The 22,023-nt window shown below is 37.9% G+C and overlaps 1 protein-coding gene across 3 annotated transcripts in view; it reads left to right on the top strand.

Moving 5' to 3' along the window:
• The window catches only part of eps8l2 (EPS8 signaling adaptor L2), a 44,571-nt gene that overhangs the window by 14,955 nt on the left and 7,593 nt on the right, over positions 1 to 22,023 (top strand). For 2 of the 3 annotated variants that reach the window (XM_079858866.1, XM_079858865.1), the window contains 10 exons: positions 7,801 to 7,865; positions 12,788 to 12,949; positions 15,896 to 16,045; positions 16,264 to 16,343; positions 19,224 to 19,333; positions 19,414 to 19,478; positions 19,636 to 19,762; positions 19,962 to 20,050; positions 20,399 to 20,473; positions 20,940 to 21,088. In XM_079858866.1, the coding sequence (XP_079714992.1) occupies positions 7,801 to 7,865; positions 12,788 to 12,949; positions 15,896 to 16,045; positions 16,264 to 16,343; positions 19,224 to 19,333; positions 19,414 to 19,478; positions 19,636 to 19,762; positions 19,962 to 20,050; positions 20,399 to 20,473; positions 20,940 to 21,088 (1,072 nt within the window). Of the gene's footprint in view, positions 1 to 7,595; positions 7,654 to 7,800; positions 7,866 to 12,787; positions 12,950 to 15,895; positions 16,046 to 16,263; positions 16,344 to 19,223; positions 19,334 to 19,413; positions 19,479 to 19,635; positions 19,763 to 19,961; positions 20,051 to 20,398; positions 20,474 to 20,939; positions 21,089 to 22,023 lie in introns of those variants that run through there. The other variant, XM_079858867.1, reaches the window with a different exon arrangement.

The raw sequence follows: 22,023 nt of genomic DNA, 5'->3' as shown, positions 1-22,023 counted from the left end.
TACTCACATTGCTGACAGGCCTCGCTGCGATTCAGATAAACCACAACAATCAGACGTTTGCCTATCAAATGAGTGTGCAAGGACATTTCAGATTGACCCCACACTATAGTCATGAGTGACAGACAAATCACTTATAATGGGAACGATTTACTTTTGGTGTTACTGATTTGCTTTGAAGCATTAATATAGACTTCAGTGGATGTTTGATCACAGATTTGTGTATAACTTTTATTTTACAAGGACTTTAAATGCAACTTAACCAATCAGATCCATCGTAGAATGGAAGGTTTTACATAATATCGAAGGTTCTTATATAATATTGAAAGAATCTTTTGTCCAATAAAAAGCTTCCATGGATGTTAAAGGTTCTTCATGGAATGCCAATAAAGAACCTTTGAGCAGATATCTATTTTTACATTGACATAAATGGCCTTTCTTAGTGAGACTAGTGGACAACTTTTAAATCAACGCATTAAGCAGGGTGTTTATTATGCACCTGCCGTCATGACGACTAGGTGTGTGTGTGTGTGTCTCCGGGGGTGTGCGTCTCGGAGTAAATGTACACACAGTCTGCCTCTGTGCCCAGTCGGGTGTGTCTGGAAAAAGGGGGCGTGTGCTCGACCCGGTCTGACATGCACATAAAAGAGGCTTTTGAGAAATCAAGAGAGAAAGTAAGAGAGGGCAGACTCAGAGAGATCCTTCCTACACTGAATTACATTTATCATTTCAGAAGCTCAAACCCTTAAAGGACATTTGACTAATGGTTTATTGTAATGAAGTCGAGAGAGAGAAACAGGGACAGTGTTTTAACAGGTGATTGATGAGTTTTGGAAGCTGATAACGTACTGGACAGTTATACTAACATGAGAGAGAGAAAGAATCTCAAGGACGATTTCACCCCAAATTATTAAATACTATTTTATCATTTTTAAACTTCTAAAAATTACTTTAATGACATAAGATCCCCCCCCCCCCCCCAAAATAAATAAAAAATAAATTAATTAAATTAATACAGTTTTGCTTTGCTTCAGAAGGCCTTTATTAACCCCCATGGGTTACTTTTATGATGGATGGATGCACTTTTTTGGGCTTCAAAATCTAAGTTGCTATTCACTCCCATTATAAAGCTGGGAAGAGCCAGGATATTTTCTAATATAACTCCGATTGTGTTTGGCTGAAAGAAGAAACTCATTTACGCCTAGGATGGCTTGAGGGCGAGTAAATTGGATCATTTTAATTTTTGGGTGAACTAACCCTTTAATTAAAAAAATAGCATTAAAGTCACAATGCAAAATATTTTAATGGCCTTAGAAATAAACCTAATTTTCTTTATGCAAAATATAATTTCTTATGTCTCTCTTTAGATTTGGGGGTGAAAAATGACTAGGACATGTTCTTTATAGGATTTGTGCAATTCATCTGTGTGTTTATGTGTGTCTGCATTTATGCACCTGAGACTTACATAAGAGACACAGCATGTTTTTGTGTGTTCTGCACTCTGGCAATGACCCATGGGGCGACACTTAGTCCTGCCTAGAGCACACACACACGCACACACACACACACACACACACACACACAAACCTGATGCTCTTGCAAAGTTTCACATTTCTGTTCGCTCATATGCGATGAGCCGTGCCTTTAAATCTGTTCTTGTGGTTTGGTTTTACTGTGTCGTGTCCTCGCTTTAACTTCCCTTCCCATCAGCCCCCTGCAAACCAGCACATGCAAAAAAATCTCCCATCTATCACCAGATTCATGCAATGCAAATGAGCAGGAGCGCTTCAAACCCCCACACACTTATCACACCATCACCTGATAAAAGAGCGAAAGACATTGTTTGTTAGGATTGACTGGCTCTGTCAAGTCAAGTCAGATTATTTATATAGTGCTTTATACAATACAGATTGTTTCAAAGCTGAATCACAGTAATAAACAGGATAATTAACAGAATCGATCATGCAAACTTTATCAAATATGACACAAATTTATATTTTGATGTAAAGCAGCACTAAAAAGACAATGGACATAGTGGAAAATTTCACAGTTATTTACACAGAAACGGCAAGTAACATTGCATTAAATGTGAAATTTTGAAGTAGAAAGACTGAAATAGTATTTTTATTGTAAAACGTACTCCAATGCAACTTTGAAAAATCATATTTTACAGTGCATGTGAAATCCATCAGTTATGAAACGAGCTCAATTCAATAAGCAGCTCTACAGAAGACAATCATAGGGAATGTTGTGGTAAAGTTCTCTCAAAGTTATGAGCAAACGTTCTTTTAGTAATGTTAATAAAACATCTGTTTGAAAATATCTGACCCTTAATAATGTTTTTTCAGAAAGAAACATTATTTACACATTGCTCATGGAATGTTTTTACTCGAAACATTTAACTGGACGTTCGTCTAACGTTGTTTCAGAAGGTTCAGAGAACATTCCAAAGTAACGTTCCGAAATTTTTAAAGAATGATGAAATGGAATGTTCGCATAACCTTTTAAATCTTTGAATAAACTGGATGTTTTGAATGTTCAGCGAGCGTTCAGCAATTCCATTTTCATAACTTTATTAGGAACAGATCATTTTTGTTAGCTGGGATAGTGTCATTATTCAGCTCAAGTCAGTTTGGTTCAATAAATTCGTCAATCGTCAGCCTGTAGAAGACAATAGTGTCATTATTCAGCTCAGTTCAGTTGAAGTATTGTCCTCATCCGATTTGATCTCATGCTCAGGGCAGCATTACGACTCCTACACTCCTGTAAACAGTAATGTAATACGTTAAATCGGTTTCTTCTCTCATTTGCCTTTACCTTCTGTCCGTTTTCCTTTCTATTGGATTTCTTTGATGGTTGGGATCTTTTCCTGTGGTAGTTAGAGGTCACTATCTCCATACAACTCAAATTTCCAGTAAGCAACCACATAGCAAAAACCCAAAACACATTAGCAACTGCAAAGCGACGCCCTTGTGGTTTAATATATCAGCGTTTACTGTGCATGTTAGAATGGTGCTTTGAAACTGTAAGCGCAGAGGACGCCGTGTGTGTGTTTGGACGTTTTAGGTGTGTCTCTTGCTGTCCATGTGTAACAGATGGCGTTCCCTGAATAGTGTCCAGATGGGACACCGTATCCGATTGGCACGGCAGCATCACGACAGGTGACACTTGGAGCTGCAGAGGGGTTGTGTGTGAGACAGGTTTGGTCATGATGGTTACAGTTTATTCGGACTGTTCCTGTTTGCTTGACACAAGACTGTATTTGCAACCTAGAGTACACTGAAAAAAATTATTAGTTGAATTTAATCAATTTTTTTATCATAAGTGGTTGCACACGATTGATTTTAGCTACATTTAAACAAATGCATTAAGTTGAACTAAAATTGATTCAATCAATTGTGTGCAACCACTTACGATAAAAAAAATAGATTAAATTCAACGAATCATTTTTTTCAGTGTATTTTACCTCTGTGATTGAATTTATCAGGGAAATGGGATATTCAACTGTTGGCTAGGACTTGATTTTATCCATCAGGAATGGGTGGAAAGTTTCTCTATTGGTGGTTGAAACATAAAAGGGCTTGCTGAGGTAAAAAATTTTTTTTAATTATCTTATTTTCAATTGCATTAAATTTATCAAAATTGACAGTACATATATTTAATGTTACAAAAGACTTCTATTTCAAACAAATGCTGTTCTTTTGAACTTTCTATTCATTAAAGAATCCTGACAACGTGTATTGCAGTTCCCACAAAAATATTAAGCAGCACAATCAGAAATATGTAGAAATGTTTCTAGAGCATCAAATCTTCATATTAGAGTGATTTCTGAAGACTGGAGTAATGATGCTGAAAATTCAGCTTTGATCACAGGAATAAATTACATTTTTTACAAATATATTCAAATAGAAAACAGTTATTTTTAAATATTTCACTGTTTTACTGTATTTTTGATCAAATAAATGCAGCCTTAGTGAGCAGAAGATACTTTTTTTTTTTTACTTAAACTGAATGGTAGAGTATATAAAACAAATTAGTGTTGTTTTGTTAAAGGGATAGTTCATAAAAAGAGACAATATCTTCATCATGTCGTTCCAAAGCTATTTGGCTTTTTGAAATATGATATTTTGAAATATGTCTCTGTTTGTTTTGTTCATACAGTTAAATGAAATGGAGTCCAAACAGAGTCAAACAGAGAAAGACAGTTGTGTATATTGTGAAAGAGAGACAGGTGAGAGACACGCAGAGGTGAGAGACGCTGAGTGACAGAGAGGTGAGACAGATAGCGTTACTAGACCTCCAGCAGTCACCTTAGGACATCGGTTTGCCTGACGGGGTGTGTGTGTGTGTGTGTGTGTGTGTGTGAGCGCAAATATGTTTGTGTTTGAGGGTCAAAGGTTTCCAGCGTAGGGATTTTAAACTGAAGGCCATCTTTTCATCCTGTTTAAACTAAAGTTTATAGGTTGTAAAGTGCCAAAACCTTAGTGTAAATACTGTCAGGAGAAGAAATGTGACAGACCTGAAGTCTACAAGAAATAACTTTATTACCCAGAGCAAAAGGAAAATACTTCTCAAAAGTTGTTCTTTCATAGTTAAGGAGTTTCAAGTAACTTTTTTCTTAGATGTTTCTCCTGAAATTAAACCAAAATAATAATAGTGACAAAAGTTTAAAAAAAAAAAAGTTTGCACAGTTAAAGCACCAAGAACGAAAACTATAAAAATAACTATAACTGTGTTAATGTCAGTGGACGATATTGTTCAGTTTATTATACAGTTTGCAGTTTTGTCGCATGTCACTTTAAATGCTCGAGCTCTCTAAAGCAGGATGGATTCTGATTGGCTGTCAATGTTTTTATCGTTCATCAGCTGAAAAAAATCGTTCTGAAAGTGAGTCCAACGAAATCATTCCTCTGTGCCGTTATCGTTATAGTTGTGGTGTGAACTTTGCTATTCTTTAATATTTAGATCGATTTTTATAACTATTTTCATTGTTATAGTTATCGTTCTTAGTGTGAACAGGCCTTTAACGCACATTACTATAAAACGAATGTAGATAGCAGCAGTTCATATTCAGATCTCCAACTTTATGGCAGGCTTTGGTATCTGAGCACAGTTTGAGCCACTTCTGAGACCTTAACTTAATCTTTTTCTCAGGTGTAAAATTTAGCCGAAAGCCTAACCTCCATTTAAGTTTAGTTTAGGAGATACAGTCAAGATATTAAAGAGATCAACATTGGTGTTTTTCTTTGGTGGCGCTCCAGTTTCCAGAAAAGCCGATCGCCGAGGTTCATCTCAGGTAAACTGCAGGTGTGAGTTTAATTGCGAGTGTTAAATTAGCACAATTATCGCGGACCCAGAATCCCTCTCGGCTGCGAGAGGCTGGAGTCGGTCCCGTGCGGCGTTTAGATCTCGCTGGTTGTGAGCTGTCGACATGCTGTGAAGCGTTTGGAGTAAATGTCAGACATGAATAACACATGCACGCAGCTCGACTTACACAAAGATGCAAACCGTCGACTCTCTCCATCCAACAGGAAGAGAGGAAAGAGTGTGAAGAAGACTTCCTGGAGAGATGGAGAGAGAGATAGACGGAGGAGGGGCTGTGAGAGAATGTACCTCAGATACGTGATCCCGTGAAGCAGCTGATAAGAACATGTGCTCATTTAGAGGTAATGATTAGCTCTGGTCATTTAACCCCAGAGACTCGCGCAGGGCGATGACCCTCTCTCACACTATCTCTCAATTCGGTTTCAGTGTAATGCGCTTTATTGGCACGCCAAAATTTGTGTTCGTTTTGCTTGGCTGTGTAATTTTGGTGCACAAAAAAATGAACATCAAATCAAATATTATTTTATATGATACTGTGGACTGTTTTTTCCCAGCAGGGACACATTCAGCGGATCAAAAGTGTCAGGAAAAAACATTTATAATATTATATATGATTTCCATCTCAAATAAATGCTGTTCTTTTGAACTTTTTATTCATCAAACAATCCTGAAAGAAAGCGGATTACGGTTTCCACAAAAATATGAAGCAGCAAAACTGTTTTCAACATTCATAATCATCAGAAATGTTTCTTGAGCAGCAAATCAGCATATTGATTTCTGAAGGATCATGTGACACTGAAGACTGGATTATTCTTAATTTAAAGAATAATATAAAATCAAATAAAAAAGTATGTATAATAATAGCTATTATAATTAAGTAATTAAGAAAAATATTAGTCAGAAAAAGTCTAAATGTGACAATAATGGTAATATAATGTACATAAACATAATTGTAATTAGGGCTGTCAAACGATTAATCGCGATTAATCGCATCCAAAATAAAAGTTTGTGTTTACATAATATATGTGTGTGTACGGAGTATAATTATTTTCTATATATAAATACACACACATGCATATATATATTTAAGAAAATGTGTTATTTATATATAAAATATTTATATATAATATAAATTATATATAATATAAATAAATATACACAGTATATACATGCAAATATTTCTTAAATATATACATGCATGTGTGTGTATTTATATATAGAAAATAATTATACACCGTACACACACATATATTATGTAAAAACAAACTTTTATTTTGGATGCGATTAATCGCGATTAATCGTTTAACAGCCCTAATTGTAATATATTTTCTCCCATACAGTGATTCAGTGATACATTCATATTTCCAATATCACATTTAATCGGTTTATCTGAATGAATCAACCAGTGAGAGAGACAAACCCTCAAAAACATTCAGTCCGTGACATCACGTCCATCCCGGTGTTTCTGTAACTATTTTAAACACACCATAACTTTGTTATCATTATTCTTTCAGCGAACTACAACTCTATAACTAGAACACCATAAACATAGTCCTGAACCAAAACATCTTTTCAAGAGAGAATCGCCCTTTGATTATGCGCTTTAACCTTGAACTAAACTTAATATGTCTGTTAAATGCCTTTTAAACCCTAACTGAGTAACATTTACTGTAGTCTTCAAGTGTTGCCTAAGACCCCGATCTTATCATGTCTGTCCTCTAGATGTCAGAAGAGATCTCAAGAATGTCTCAAACTGTGCAAAAGATACCAAAGTTTGCAATGAAAAGCAATAAAAGAGCAACATATGGGCACTGAAATTTGGGTACGACTTGATCCGTTCTAAAGCAAACGTGAAGTCGAGTGTTTCGTGCAACATGCATACTGAACTGATTTATAGGACCGCTGTAAAACAAACAGCGATATGATATTGAAGTCATTGACAGAGGGGAGGAACGGTTTACATGCGTTACATGGCCTGACCTTTGACCTCGCATAAAAGAGGCGGGCGAAACACGATTCCAGCCTGTCAGAACATTTCCTGTCAGTAAGTCCATCAGTTCGAGCATTACAGCTGGAGTTTTTAACACAATGGAGATGTTTAATGCAGATTTGTAGACAGAAAGTTGAATTTGAATTCACTGGTTTGAAAGGTAAGAGTGAGACTTTTTTATTCCTGTATCTCATATGATTTTGACTCATAAACAAGTATTGTATCGCTAACTGTATTGATGCGTTTCACAATTATAATGCAAATGCTGGTGTTTCATCAGTTTTTCTGTCTCGCTTAAGTGACCTAAGACGCTCCTTACACCAAAATGTGGCACTATTCAGGTTAGAGTGTGTTTGTCTGCACATACAAAGTTATACTAGTGTTTATATTCGTTGCATGAATGTCTGTCAAAAAATGACTTTGCATACGAGGAACTCAAGATAGCGTGTTTTTCCTCTGGGTCTTATTTGCATCTCTATTTCTTTCAGAACAACGAAAGAAGTACTCAAACTCGAATGTCATCATGCAAGAGACATCGCAGTACCATGTGCAGGTGAGCGAGAGCTAAACTCTTTTAATTCTGCTTCTTCTGCCCAAGCTTGTTGAGTAGCTAAACCTCACCACTGAGAGTTTGGTTTAATATTTAACATGATTCAACTGATGACTTGATATCGTAATAAAGCAATCAGGTCACTTGATCAGATTTGTCATGGCAGTGTTAACCTCCATCTGAGCTGTTGTCAACTGAGATAACGCAATCTGAAATCTGCATTATACAATGGCTAGTTCTGATCCTGGAATTTGATTGGTCGAAATGCACTGATGCCTTGTATGCACCTGCAACCTGAAAGAACCTCAGCAGAACAAGTGCTTAATTTCCGCAAACGCTAATAAAATGTCACCTTAGTCCAGGGCTGACTCGAGACCTTGTGTTGAACTTTGTTCTGATCTAGATGCATTTTTTTCCTTGGTCTATTTTTCCTCACTTTCACCCTTCACTCATTGGCCATATTGTCTCTCTTATCTCGTTTTCCCGCTCTCATATGTGCATATTGTTGATAAAACGTCCACGCCAGCAGCAGTCATATCACGTCTTGAATGCTTAATAAACACTCATGTTATATGAGAAGTGTCATGATCTGAGTTTAGGCTCTTAAGGCTTCTTTTCTTTTCTTTTCTTTTCTTTTCCTTTTTACCAGATTCACAGTATTTCTTTCTACAAAACTCAAATAGATGTTTTTTTTTTTAAATTCATTCTATTTTTGCTTTATTAATTAATAACAATTTTTTTTTAAAAGATTATTACAAAATTGGCCAAAGGAGCAAAAGGATCTTAGAAGGTCTTTAAAGTGGTGTTCATGATAATATTTTTTTTTTTATCTGAAGAAAATGTCTGTGTAGAGGAACTCACCGCTAAGATGCTGATGTGTTTTTAGGTTGCTAGGGTGTTTGAGTGGTTTTAGGTTATTGATAGCTGGTTGCTAGGGTGTTTGAGTGGTTTGAGGTCATTGCTAGGGTGATTGAGTGGTTTTAGGCCACTGCTAGGGTTGCTAGGGTGATTGAGTGGTTTTAGGTTATTGATAGCTGGTTGCTAGGGTGATTGAGTGGTTTTAGGCCACTGCTAGGGGGTTGCTAGGGTGATTGAGTGGTTTTATGCCAATTATAGGTGGTTGCTATGGTGTTTGAGTGGTTTAGGTCATTGATAGCTGGATGCTAGTGTGTTTGAGTGGTTTGAGGTCATTGATAGCTGGTTGCTAGGGTGTTTGAGTGGCTTTAGGTCACTGCTAGGGGGTTGCTAGGGTGATTGAGTGGTTTTATGCCAATTATAGGTGGTTGCTAGGTGTTTGAGTGGTTTAGGTCATTGATAGCTGGATGCTAGGGTGTTTGAGTAGTTTGAGGTCATTGATAGCTGGTTGCTAGGGTGTTTGAGTGGCTTTAGGCCACTGCTGGGGGGTTGCTAGTGTGTTTGAGTTGTTTTAAGTCATTGATAGCTGGTTGGTAGGGTGTTGAGTTTAAGGGATTGATAGCTAGTTAATAGGTTTATAAGAAGTTTTCAGTCCACTGCTAGGGGTTGTTAGGGTTCTTGAGTGGTTTTAGGCCACTGCTAGGGTTGTTAGGGTGATTGAGTGGTTTTAGGCCACTGAAGGTTGCTAGGGTGTTTGAGTGGTTTTAGGCCACTGCTAGGGGTTGCTAGGGTGATTGAGTGGTTTTATGCCAATTATAGGTGGTTGCTAGGGTGTTTGAGTGGTTTAGGTCATTGATAGCTGGATGCTAGGGTGTTTGAGTGGTTTGAGGTCATTGATAGCTGGTTGCTAGGGTGTTTGAGTGGCTTTAGGCCACTGCTAAGGGGTTGCTAGGGTGATTGAGTGTTTTTTTTGCCAATTATAGGTGGTTGCTAGAGTGTTTGAGTGGTTTAGGTCATTGATAGCTGGATGCTAGGGTGTTTGAGTGGTTTGAGGTCATTGATAGCTGGTTGCTAGGGTGTTTGAGTGGCTTTAGGCCACTGATGGGGGGTTGCTAGGGTGATTGAGTGTTTTTTTGCCAATTATAGGTGGTTGCTAGGGTGTTTGAGTGGTTTAGGTCATTGATAGCTGGATGCTAGGGTGTTGAGTGGTTTGTGGTCATTGATAGCTAGTTGCTAGGGTGTTTGAGTGGCTTTAGGCTAGGTTGACCGATTCATCGGTTTTGCCGATATATCGGTACCGATAGTTGATTGGTGGAACTATCGTTATCGGCAAAAATCCACACAGATAGTTTTTCCGGGTTGCGTCCGTTGCTGGATCATTATACGGAGAGCGCTGACACTTCAGATGCGCATTTAAAACACAGACAGCGAAACGGTATGAATACAGAACATTAAAGTACATTGCCATGTCATTAATAAAGTAATAAATTTGTGACTAAATGCTGCATTAGCAGAGAAAGAACAGAAGTATGTTTGCCGTTAAGTCTGAGAGGAATAACATTAGTAGTGGCTATCTCAAGCGGTTAAAACAATGTGACAAAATCACACGCAAATCTGACCCAAATGTTTTATGTCGCAATTGTTACCGTCTATTTGCATTAGCTTATATCCAGCTGGTCACTTTTATGCATTCATTAGCCGGCAAGGTTAAATATTTAAAGCTAGTGACGTGATTGCATTCTCAACATTGAGATATTCATGCAGCCGACAGAAACATAAACAAACCAGAAACGCATTCGATTTCAGTTATTGTTTATATCACTACAATACATATTGTCATCAATACAGATAATCATCAAGTGTTCTATAATAAAAGCAAATAAAGTGAGAGATTATACATGTAAAATAGGTCTACATTTAGGTAATTTTAATGCTCTGGCCTTTGCAGATATTTAAATATGGCCATCTTCTTTAAGCATGATTCATATGAAATGGTAACACTTTACAATAAGATTACAATTTTAGCATTAACTAAGGTTAATAAATGTTGTAGAAGTATTATTCATTGTTAGTTTGTTAATTTCAACATTTACTAATACATCTTAAATTGAGTTTTAATTTTAATTTTATCAGTTATTACCTAAGTTAATGTACTATGAACTAACATGAATGATCAAGGTACAATTGTATTGCTCAAATATTATCACATGCAGTAAAAATGTATATTGCATAATGCATATAGTTCATGAAAGCTAGCTAATACATCCTTGTTAACAAATGGGACTTGCAAAATGTTACCTATGAAATTTACATAGGCTATGTTTCTAGGTTATAGCTAAAGAAACACACATTTGACCGGTAACATTTTAATGTTTAAATTATTTTCTGTAGAGTTCGTTCTGTAGAACTTCTAATTTTAATATATTCATATTTATATTTTTATTTCGTTTAGCACATTTCAGTTCAGCACTGTTTTACTTGGAGTGTTCTGTTTGTTTTTTAATCCCAATATCCATTAAAAAAATTATCGGTTGAATAATCGGTTATCGGCATGTACGGTCAAACCTAAATATCAGTATCGGTAAAATCCACTATCGATCGACCTCTACTTTAGGCCACTGCTAGGGGGTTGATAGTGTGTTTCAGTGATTTTAGGTCATTGATGGCTGGTTGGTAGGGTGTTGGGTTTAAGGGATTGATAGCTAGTTAGGTTTATAAGTTAGGTTAATAGTTTTAAAAGGTGTTTTTAGGCCACGTCTGGGGGTTGTTAGGGTTGTTGGTGGTTCTAGGTGGTTGCTAGGGTGAATGAGTATTTTTTTTCTCTCTCAGAAAACCATCTATGTTCTGGCACTTTAAAAACCCAGAAATCAAATAATTGATCCTGAAGGACCTACAATGAAACATTAAAAACACTGACCTACCCTCTCGTAAACAGATTATATTCGTGCAAATATCTCAAAGCAAGCAAATATACGTTAAACTTCCCTTTGTGTATGTTGAAATACGTCCTGTTAAAGTCATATGTGTCAATAAACATGTTTGTGGTTGGATGGTCAGGCTAATAATCCACGGCAGCCATGCTGAGATCTCCTTCTCTTATATAACTGGTGACAAGACTTAATCTGCTAATGAATCATGCATGAAGCTTTGAATAATTTGTTATTTTTGATGGGTAGGGATCACTGTTTGTCACATAGTATTGTGACATGTAAACACACACACACACACACACACACACACACACACACACACACACACACACACACACACACACACACACACACACACACACACACACACACACACACACACACACACAGGTGTGGTTAAAGTGCTGAAGTGTATATATAAATATTAAAAGGTGTGTGCTAACATTACTCACTCTATTAAAATAACAATTCATTCCTTCAAGATGCTGACACAGAGCAACGCCCAATGACAATATGTAGGTATGTTGTAGACAATCAGGACATTCATCTGGTTATCTACTACCGAAAATAAATAATAAGATCTCTTTAATATCTCAGTTTAATATCTCCTAAACTACAATGGAATTAAATGGAGAGCAGGTCAAATTTGTTTAGTTTTTGTAGTTTGCACAGGGAAAAAACACAAGAAATACAGTTTATAAACCCAATCCAAATCACATATATGTGTGCTTTGAAATCTAAATGGTCAGAACAAATGTCAAATAGTTTTTTGCATTATTTGGGATGCAAAACATATTTAAAAGTGTGCCTGAATGGTGCCTTTAATTGTCCAATTGCACACATTTTTGCTCTTTCTATCTTATAGTTATGTGGCATTTAATGTATAGAGAATATTGGATAAATTAACATTTTGCACATTTTATACAACATTTATAGGCATGAATGTTTAAAAAAAAGAAGAAAAAGTTTGCTTATATTCCCCTGGGTGGCTCGCCAAAATTTTCTTTTGTTTCTCAATTGTTGTATGAGAATGCAAAATAGTCCATTATCCAGATCAGATGTAATGAATCAAATCGCATTTGTTTGAATTGCATCATTCTAGCAATGACCTTAAACACTTGTCTATGTGTATGTTTGCAGCATCTCTCTACGTTCATCATGGATAAAACCGAGTCCATCACTACGGTAGACGATGCTATTAAGAAGCTGAAACTGCTGGACTCCAAAGACAAAATCTGGACTCAGGAAATGCTGCTACAGGTGACGGACAAATCCATCAAACTCCTGGACTGCGAGACCAAGGTGAGCGTGAGCTTTCCCTGTGTGGTCACAAGGGTAGAAATTAGCACAATAACGTAAAGTCAATATAATATTTAACTGAACTTAAAGGGATACTTCACCTCTGGAAAGATGAATGTGTATTTAAATTGGGTCATTTATGTTGTAGAAATGTGAAATTATTTTAGAAGTTGGTGCCTTCTAGACTGAGAAAAGCCAGAAAATGTATTTTTGGCTCATGTGGATGAAAGACAACAACTCCCAGAATGCACTTGCTTCACTGCCCTACGAGGACACTCCCAAGCCACGCCTACCGGTTACAGAGGGCAGCTACTAGCTACTAGTTGACTCGAAACTGAAAAGATACCATTTTATCGTGAGTCTCCGTGACAAGTCTGCCCGGGATTTCGAGATCGCCCAAAATGTCCGGGATTCGGCTTTTGCGTTCTACACTCGCCATTCATTATGTTTACTGTGGCGAGCAGGACGAGGCTGAGGGGCGCGGGAGAACGGCGCGAGGCCGGTGGCGTATCTCTCCTGGAAGAGCGGGAATTTTCTTAGCAATGCTATAACCCCATAGACAGTATATAAACTGGACACAGCGACCCCAATGGATTCAACGGAGACAAGTGAAGTCAATTAGAAGCACTCACTTCCTGATGGTCGAGCGTACTGCGCAGACTCAAACTGAGCTTGATGACGTAGATGTGACGTGAGCAACCCGTCTGTCTACTTGTAGCTGTGCCAAGAGAAATCTGAATCATTCCCTTCCGAAACTTGCCGAGACGGAGAGTGTGAGTAGGAGCTGTCCATGAGCTAGGAGCAGGAGAAACTTTTGCTAAGTATTCTGATTAATTATTTTGTCATTTTGCCTCCATGTCCCCCGATTGCCCACGAGCTTCTCCTCCTGTCCATACGGTAATTTCTCTACTGTGCGACAGAGAGTCGCGTGGTTATGACGCAATCGTTAGCCTATTTTTACAAAAACTGCTTCTATGGGGCCATAACGTAAGATACAAGGTAATGGAGCCTTTTATACATTTTCGTGTTTCTTTAGAAATAAATAATGGACAAATGGAGTCTCAGATGTAAAGTTATTCGCTGTCAAAGTGATGCCAAAATGAATTGGAGTCAATGGAATGCTAACAGCAGGTCTGCTAATCAATGGCGGCGTCCGGGAAGCTTCAATATTTTATGAAACAGTGCCCACCTGTATAACGCACATCAACCGATCACTTGTTTAGCGTTCATGTAAACACTACATTCAGATTCACCAATCGGAATGAATTCAGTTAGACTGAAACAAAAGGTGTGCATGTAAACAATGAATGGCGACTGTTAGAAAGCAAAAACTGAATCCCGGACATGTTGGACGATCTCGACAGCCGGACATGTCCGGGAAAAAGAGGATGTATGGTAACCCCTACTACTCAGCTTTCTCCACAGAACAAGAGCCTGTTGACTTACCTTCCAAAAAAAGATGTCTGACACTATTTGTACATTCTGTGAGTGAGATCCCGCCCTCTATGGGCGGGTTGAAAACATGCGGGACAGCCCCTACTACTGGCTGTAGTCTTTAGCCTCTGGCCAAAAAATCCTCCGATGACGCAAAATGACGATTTTTTGCATCATCTGAGGATTTTTTCCAGACAAAAAATACATAAATCTCTTGTCTCAGGGGGATATGAGGGAGGGAAGCACGGTAATTCGAAAATACTACAGGTTTTCTACTGATACAAAGCTTAATGCTAAATCCTGAAGTATCCCTTTAATCCATGTTCCTGGTCTTATTGTTAAAGTTTTATCGGTCTGTGCTATTCCAAAGAAATTTATTTTTTGTCTTTTTAATCTTTTGTAATGCATTGTCCTTTTCCGCTGACGTAATTTATCAGCCAATTATTGACTACACGTGACAATAAAGCAGACTATTGGGTAATGTACTGTACCAATGTTAACAAGCAGCCTTTTCACATTCCAGTCAATTCTGGTCCATTTTGTCTCAGTCAAGATCGTGTATGATGAGTTTATGCCAATTTAAAACCATTTGCACCTTGATGCTCAATAAAAAGTTAAACACACACTTGAGATCATGGAAATGAGAACCGATTAAAGCACACCTGTCAACCAAGTGTAATCCGATCTGATGTGGAATAACTGGATAGGGAGCGTTTCATGTGGAATGAGTCTTATTGTGATGTCATTGTTCTGGTAATATGTGACTGCTTCAATATGTGCCAACATTCCCAGATCTTTGACCTCATTAATGATTATAATCATTGTTTTTTGTATCAAAGGTCGTCAGCTTTATTTTATTTTAATTTTAAGTTTATTAAATTGTTGGAAGTTGCAATAAATTAAATATTAAATAACATTTTTGAGAAACATTAACATTTCCACAGTAAATTTATTTTTATTTTTATGAATATTTAAGAATCAGGTTTACGTACTTCATGTGTTTATGTACTATATTTATCATCTTGGTTTAATTTTACTTTTAATATACATGTATGCTCTCTTTTTTTTTTTTTTTTTTTTTTTTTTTTTTGTGATGTCAGCAACTATTTTTGATGGTATTATGATATGTTGATAATTTAACATGTTATGTGTGTTTGTTATGTACACATCTACGGTGGAAACAAATTTCCTCTCGAGGACAAATCTATCTATCATCTATCTATCTATCTATCTATCTATCTATCTATCTATCTATCTATCTATCTATCTATCTATCTATCTATCTATCTATCTATCTATCTATCTATCTATCTATCTATCTATCTATCTATCTATCTATCTATCTATCATCTATCTATCTATCTATCTATCTATCTATCTATCTATCTATCTATCTATCTATCTATCTATCCACAACATAATGTTTTTTTTGCAAGCCATTAGGGTTAGATAATATTGAAGTTCGTTTTAAAGGTCTAATTCTCCTGATCTCTCGTTTCTCGTTCTTTCTCTCAGGAAGAGCTTGAAAACTTTCCTCTGGCCACAGTCCATCACTGTCAGACGCTGTTGAACCAGACGAGGTACCCCTCTGTCCTTCTGCTCATCTGTCAGGACAATGAACAACACAAACCAGACATTCACTTCTTCTACTGCGACGAAGTGGAGGTGAGACACAAACACAAATACTTCCAAAACAAAAAAAGTATCATGATACTTTAAAATGCATGACATTTCATGCATGTTATATTTCAGGTTTAATCATGTGCTGTTATTATTCTGCAGACATTTCGAGAAATGTTGTATCTCCAAGGTATAATGGTATAATGGTAAACACTATCGAGAGCTGCTTTCACTTAAACCATGCGTGTGTGTTTGTGTTTTAGGCCGAGATGGTGCATGCTGACATTGATAGCGCTCTGGGAGACAACTCACGCGGCAAGAAGAATCGACCGCAGACGCTAAAGTGAGACCCTGACCTCTTAGACACTACTGGAGTGGTTTTTAAATAACTTATTACTAGTCAGATTGACTGACACCAAGTCTCACAACACTTCTGCCTGCTGAGCAGACTGACTGTTCGTCTTTTGACGACACCGAGAAGTCCTAAAAACACATCACAGGATCGACAGATAGTAAAGACACATTTACCCTGAGGTTGCTGTGATCTTGTGTGTAATAGTTGTTCATTTATTTAAAGGGGGGGTGAAATGCTCATTTTCACTCAATCTCCTGTTAATCTTGAGTACCTATAGAGTAATATTGCATCCTTCATATCTCCAAAAAGTATTTTGTTTTATTAAATTTTTAACATAAAGATAGGCTGTACCGAGTCTTTCCGGAAAAAAACGAGCGGCTGGGGGCGGGCCCTGTGGGCGAAGCTTAGCTGTGCTAACGCGCCAAGCTAGTGACAACACACAGAGACATTTGTTCAACAAACAGTTTTACTCACCGTCCGGTTCCAACGCACGACCGCGAACCTTTATCATTGTGACTGCTCGATCCTTAAGCATTAGACGATCTGCAAATCCGTAGATCTGGGCTTTGTTTATAAAACAATCATCGTCGAAATGCAGGGAACAAAAGTCTTACACAACTCCGTTTATGCTCAGGAAAACAAACTCCATCCACGGGTGCCTTAACGCTGGGTTCTTTGGGAATCTGTGCAGGGTTGTCTTGCCCTGGCAACCAAAAACACACTTCTTTGGTGACATTGACTTCCCAAAAGCCGGGCAGGGCGCTTTGATGGCGAACTGCTTTCACTCTCTTGCTCTGGTCTACGAGTGCGCGCGCGGCCGCGATCTTACCGGAGAAGTGCCCTTAGGACCCATATAAGGAAATTCCGCCCTATCTTACGTAAGACAGAGCCATACTCGAAAAAAACTGTCCGAAACTTGTGACAAACCGGAAGGAGTATTTTTGGAACAAAAATACTCCTTCAAACGTACAACTTAGTTTTTGAAACTTTGTCCATGTTTAGCATGGGAATCCAACTCTTTACCAGTGTAAAAAACTCAGTATGCATGAAATAGCATTTCACCCCCCCTTTAAGGATGCTACAGTATCAGCACTGAGCTTTGGTTACATGCAGACTTGTGTTTTGAAGCCATGTGATTTTCTTCCCGAAAAATCGGTTGCAGTGTCATCTGAGAAAGAAGACAGTACAGCTATTCACACACACACATTAGCTCCGTTGCAAATCCCAGTGAGCTGCCTTGCTGTCTACTTAGGCAGCTTAACTGAAATGCAACCTCAAGTGCACAGGAGATATGACTTGCAATTGGTTTCAGTAGTTAGAGTTAGCATTTTGCTAAGCTAACTAAGCAGTAGGCCTAAGGATAAAAATACACGGCTCACACAAATATTGAGTAAAATAGTGGGTTAAGCCATTTTGATTCTGTACAGTATTGGATGAATTATATTTATAATCAGAATTGCCCGCATTCTCCACAATCTGAGCTCGTCACAATGCATTAAGGGATTGCCTTCACAAATTATACAAAGCTTATAGTTTGGCCAAAATGAGCTATCTTTAAGGGATATGGTGTTTGGGTAGTTTATGCCATTGCCAGGTGGTTGCTAGGATGTTTTAGGGTGGTTTAGGACACTTCAGGGTGATCTCTGGGGTGTTTGAGTGGTTTTACAGTATTTCCAGTAGTTTGCTAGTCAGGTTTCAATTAGTGTAAACAACTTTGTTTATATTTGTTAACTTTATTTATAATCATCATTGCTAGCATTCTCCACCATATGAGGTCATCACAATGCATTACGGGATTGTATTTGCAAATTATACAGGCTGAGAAGGCAAAGTTTATCATTTAGTCAAAATGAGCTATTGTTAGAAGGTTTAAGGGTGATTTTACGGCACTTCTAGGTGATTGCCGGTGTGTTTGAGTGGTTTTAGGACATTTCCAGGTGGTTGATAGTTAGTTTTTAGTTAGAGTAAACAATTTTGATACTTTTCAGTATTGAATCAATCATATTATCTCTTTCCCCGCCAGCGCTTAAACATTTTTTTTTGCCAGCCACCGCCAGCATTTTTGATTATTTGTCTTTACAAAATTTTCATGGCCATTATTTCATTATATTTTCATTATTTGTCTTTACAAAATTTTCACATTCATATTTGAATATGCAAAATATCAAAAGAAAGAACAGAAAAGAAAACAGTTTTATTCTAGCTTCATGCATTCTTTTTTTATCAACACTTGAATGTGGGTAAGTTTCGTTTGACATTTTGAGCAAAAAGCTGAGAAAATTCAATGCTTTAATCTACATCCAGATTGAATTCAGAACGATGATCAAAACACAGATGGATTAGATCGAGTTCATCAACAGCCCTAAAGCTTCAGTCCTATGGCAGTCCGTCAGATCCTGGGTCGACATTTCATTCAGTGACATTAGGCAGTTTTGATATATATGCCATTATTTTACAAATGCTGACATAAGATATCGCTTGTTTCTGCTTCTTCTTCGCCTGTGTTTTGATGAAGAGATTCAGTACTCTTTCAGAAGATGCATAATAGCGCCCCCTACCGTATAACAGTGAAAACACGGCAAACCGGAAATTTTCGTCAATGGCGTCTCATAAATTATGGAAATTCTGTCACTGGCAGGGAAATAGTTAATAATCATAATATCCCACATTGTACACAATCTGAGCTCATCACAATCATTAAGGCATTGTCTTAGCAAATTATACATGCTGGGAAGACAAAGTTTATAATTTGGCCAAAATAAGCTGTCTTTAAAGCTTGCTGGGAACCTTTTGAAACAACCCTCACATCAGGACTTCCTAAAATGTTGCCTATGTCGGCTGCTCAGCTCTTTCTCTCCCTTCTATCAGGTTGAACCAAGAAAAGATGAAACGCCAACGGGAGACCATCATCCCGCCCTCTGAGACTAGAAGTCCTGGCCCTGGGGTCAAAGGTCGAGTAGCAGCTACGGACATGAAAGGTGCCACAGACGCAATACGCTTGTATGCTTACAGTTACAGTCAATGCATTAATGCTAAACACTCTGTGTGTTTGTCTCAGATGAACTGTCGATGCAGGATCCCGAGTCCAATATGAAACTGGCCCAGCGGATCGAGAAGGACGTGGTGAGTGCCGGTGTCACTGCGTAACACTGGATATCTGCGCACACACACACATCTAAAACACACTCAACCATTGAGTGTATCAGATTAGTGGTTACATCAGACCAGACATAACGCTGTAATTCAGGCTGTGTATTTTCACTCTGTGTGTGTCATTCAGCAAATCCTGAATTGCGCTCTAGATGACATCGAGATCTTCGTGGCGCGTCTTCATAAAGCGGCAGAGGCTTTCTCACAACTCAACCAGCGCAACAGGAGCAAGAAAAGCAAAAAGAGAGGACCGGCAGGTATATATGCAATACATATATTTACTCGTGTGAAACGCATCTGGTAAATGACTTTTATTTGTTTACTCCTAAAATAAAGTTAGTTAATTCATGCTTAGGAAAACAAATGTGTAATTACACTCATGTGCTTTGTTAAGCATTATTCTCATGTTACTTGTGTGTGTGTGTGTGTGTGTGTGTGTGTGTGTGTGTGTTTCAGAGGGAATGCTGACTCTACGAGCCAAGCCTCCATCAGAAGGAGAGTTTATCGACTGTCTTCAGAAGCTGAAACTCTCTTTCAATCTGCTGGTGGGTTTCGCCTGTCTCTGTTTCTAAGTGAAAAGCATGCTCTTAAAAACACATGCACTCTGTTTTAACTCATGCAAAACACTTGGTTTGGTCTTTCTGTGGTTTAATTTGAAAGTCATCTGGAATATTTGCACTCAAATTGTGTATGTGCTTTAACTTTTTACTGCATGCAGAAAGAAACGAGAGCAAATTTCTGTGCAAACCATTTGTAAAAGGAAATTGTTTCATTGAGTTCTAGTGACAAATTTTATGAATGAAATGCACATTTATTCTGTTCAGTCAGTGTCATGAAAGAGGCCAATAATGTGTGTGTGAACCCTGTTGATGGTCTGTGTGTGCCCTCTACAGGCCAAACTGAAGAAACACATTCAGAACCCCAGCGCTTCAGAGCTCGTGCACTTCCTGTTTGGACCTTTGGAAATGGTGAGGAGCTGAATGTTTTCCTAGCTATCGAAATGAAAACATACCAAAAAACTTCTGTTGGCTTTATTAAAAAAATGCATGCTTATGTTTACTACAGAATAAACCAAAACCTTAATGCTATTGCTGCTCCTAAAAATCCTTTGCATTTAAATAAATGAATGAATGAATAAGTACATACATGCATACATAAAATTAAACTTTATATATCATTTTTAACTTTGAAGACAGCCTAAAATTCATGTTTGGGCAGATTAAGCTCACATCATTTATTTATTTATTAATTTTATTTGTGCTAAAGTATAAGTACTCACCAGTAAAATTACAATAATAAACAATAACAATAATAATATGAACAATATGAGCATCCTGCTTGGTACAATAAGAAAATGCAAATATGCATAATAGTTAAAGGCTCATCTAATTTACTACAATGATCTGTAATGTGTTTTTTCCTGTGTGAATTCAGATACTGCAGAACAGTGGCAGTCCTGAGCTGCCGCGTGGGGTCATCTCTCCTCACCTGTCGCGGGACACAGTGGACTTCCTGAGAGGACACCTGACTCCCAAAGAGATGACCATCTTTGAGCTGCTGGGAGACGGTTGGACGAGGCCCAGGTGATGATTCAACCAACAACTGTAGATGTGTTACAGGAGTGTGTGTCAGTGGTAAACTGATATATCCAGCTGATACATCAGACAATGTTTGTTCGTTTTGAGATTATCAGTATCAGATGATGGTAATTCACCCTCGTGGGAATCCTAAAATCAGCTTTTGAATGGACAAATAAAAAATAGGATTGGTTTTTACATTTTTTAACTAATGTCCGACCAGAGTTTTTTGTGCTACTATTATGTTTCTTCAGATACCACCTTTCATGTAGTGTGTAATACAGTGGTTTGTGAATGTAAAAGATCTGCAAAGTGCAGATACATAGAGTTATTGTCTCCCAAAAGAAAGAATAGATTCTGAACTGCCCGAATGAGTAATCCTGAGTTGAAACTCAGATATGGTAATGAGCGTTTGGTTTCTGACATGCACTGTAAGCTGTCGACCAATCACAACAGACTGGGCCATCTGACCAATCAGAGCAGAGTAGACCAATCACAACAGACTGGGCCATCTGACCAATCAGAGCAGAGTAGACCAATCACAACAGACTGGGCCATCTGACCAATCAGAGGAGAGTAGACCAATCACTACAGACTGGGCCATCTGACCAATCAGAGCAGAGTAGACCAGTCACAACAGACTGAGTCATCTGACCAATCAGAGCAGAGTAGACCAATCACAACAGACTGGGCCGTCTGACCAATCAGAGCAGAGTAGACCAATCACAACAGACTGGGCCATCTGACCAATCAGAGCAGAGTAGACCAATCTCAACAGACTGGGCCATCTGACCAATCAGAGCAGAGTAGACCAATCATAACAGACTCTGAGTCATCTGACCAATCAGAGTAGAGTAGACCAATCATAACAGACTCTGAGTCATCTGACCAATCAGAGTAGAGTAGACCAATCATAACAGACTCTGAGCCATCTGACCAAT

Source organism: Squalius cephalus (genome assembly GCF_949319135.1).
Source record: "Squalius cephalus genome assembly, chromosome: 23".
NCBI classification, from domain to species: Eukaryota; Metazoa; Chordata; class Actinopteri; order Cypriniformes; family Leuciscidae; genus Squalius; species Squalius cephalus.
The sequence above is the reverse complement of the archived record's forward strand: the minus strand, read 5'-3'. Positions and strand labels throughout refer to the sequence as shown.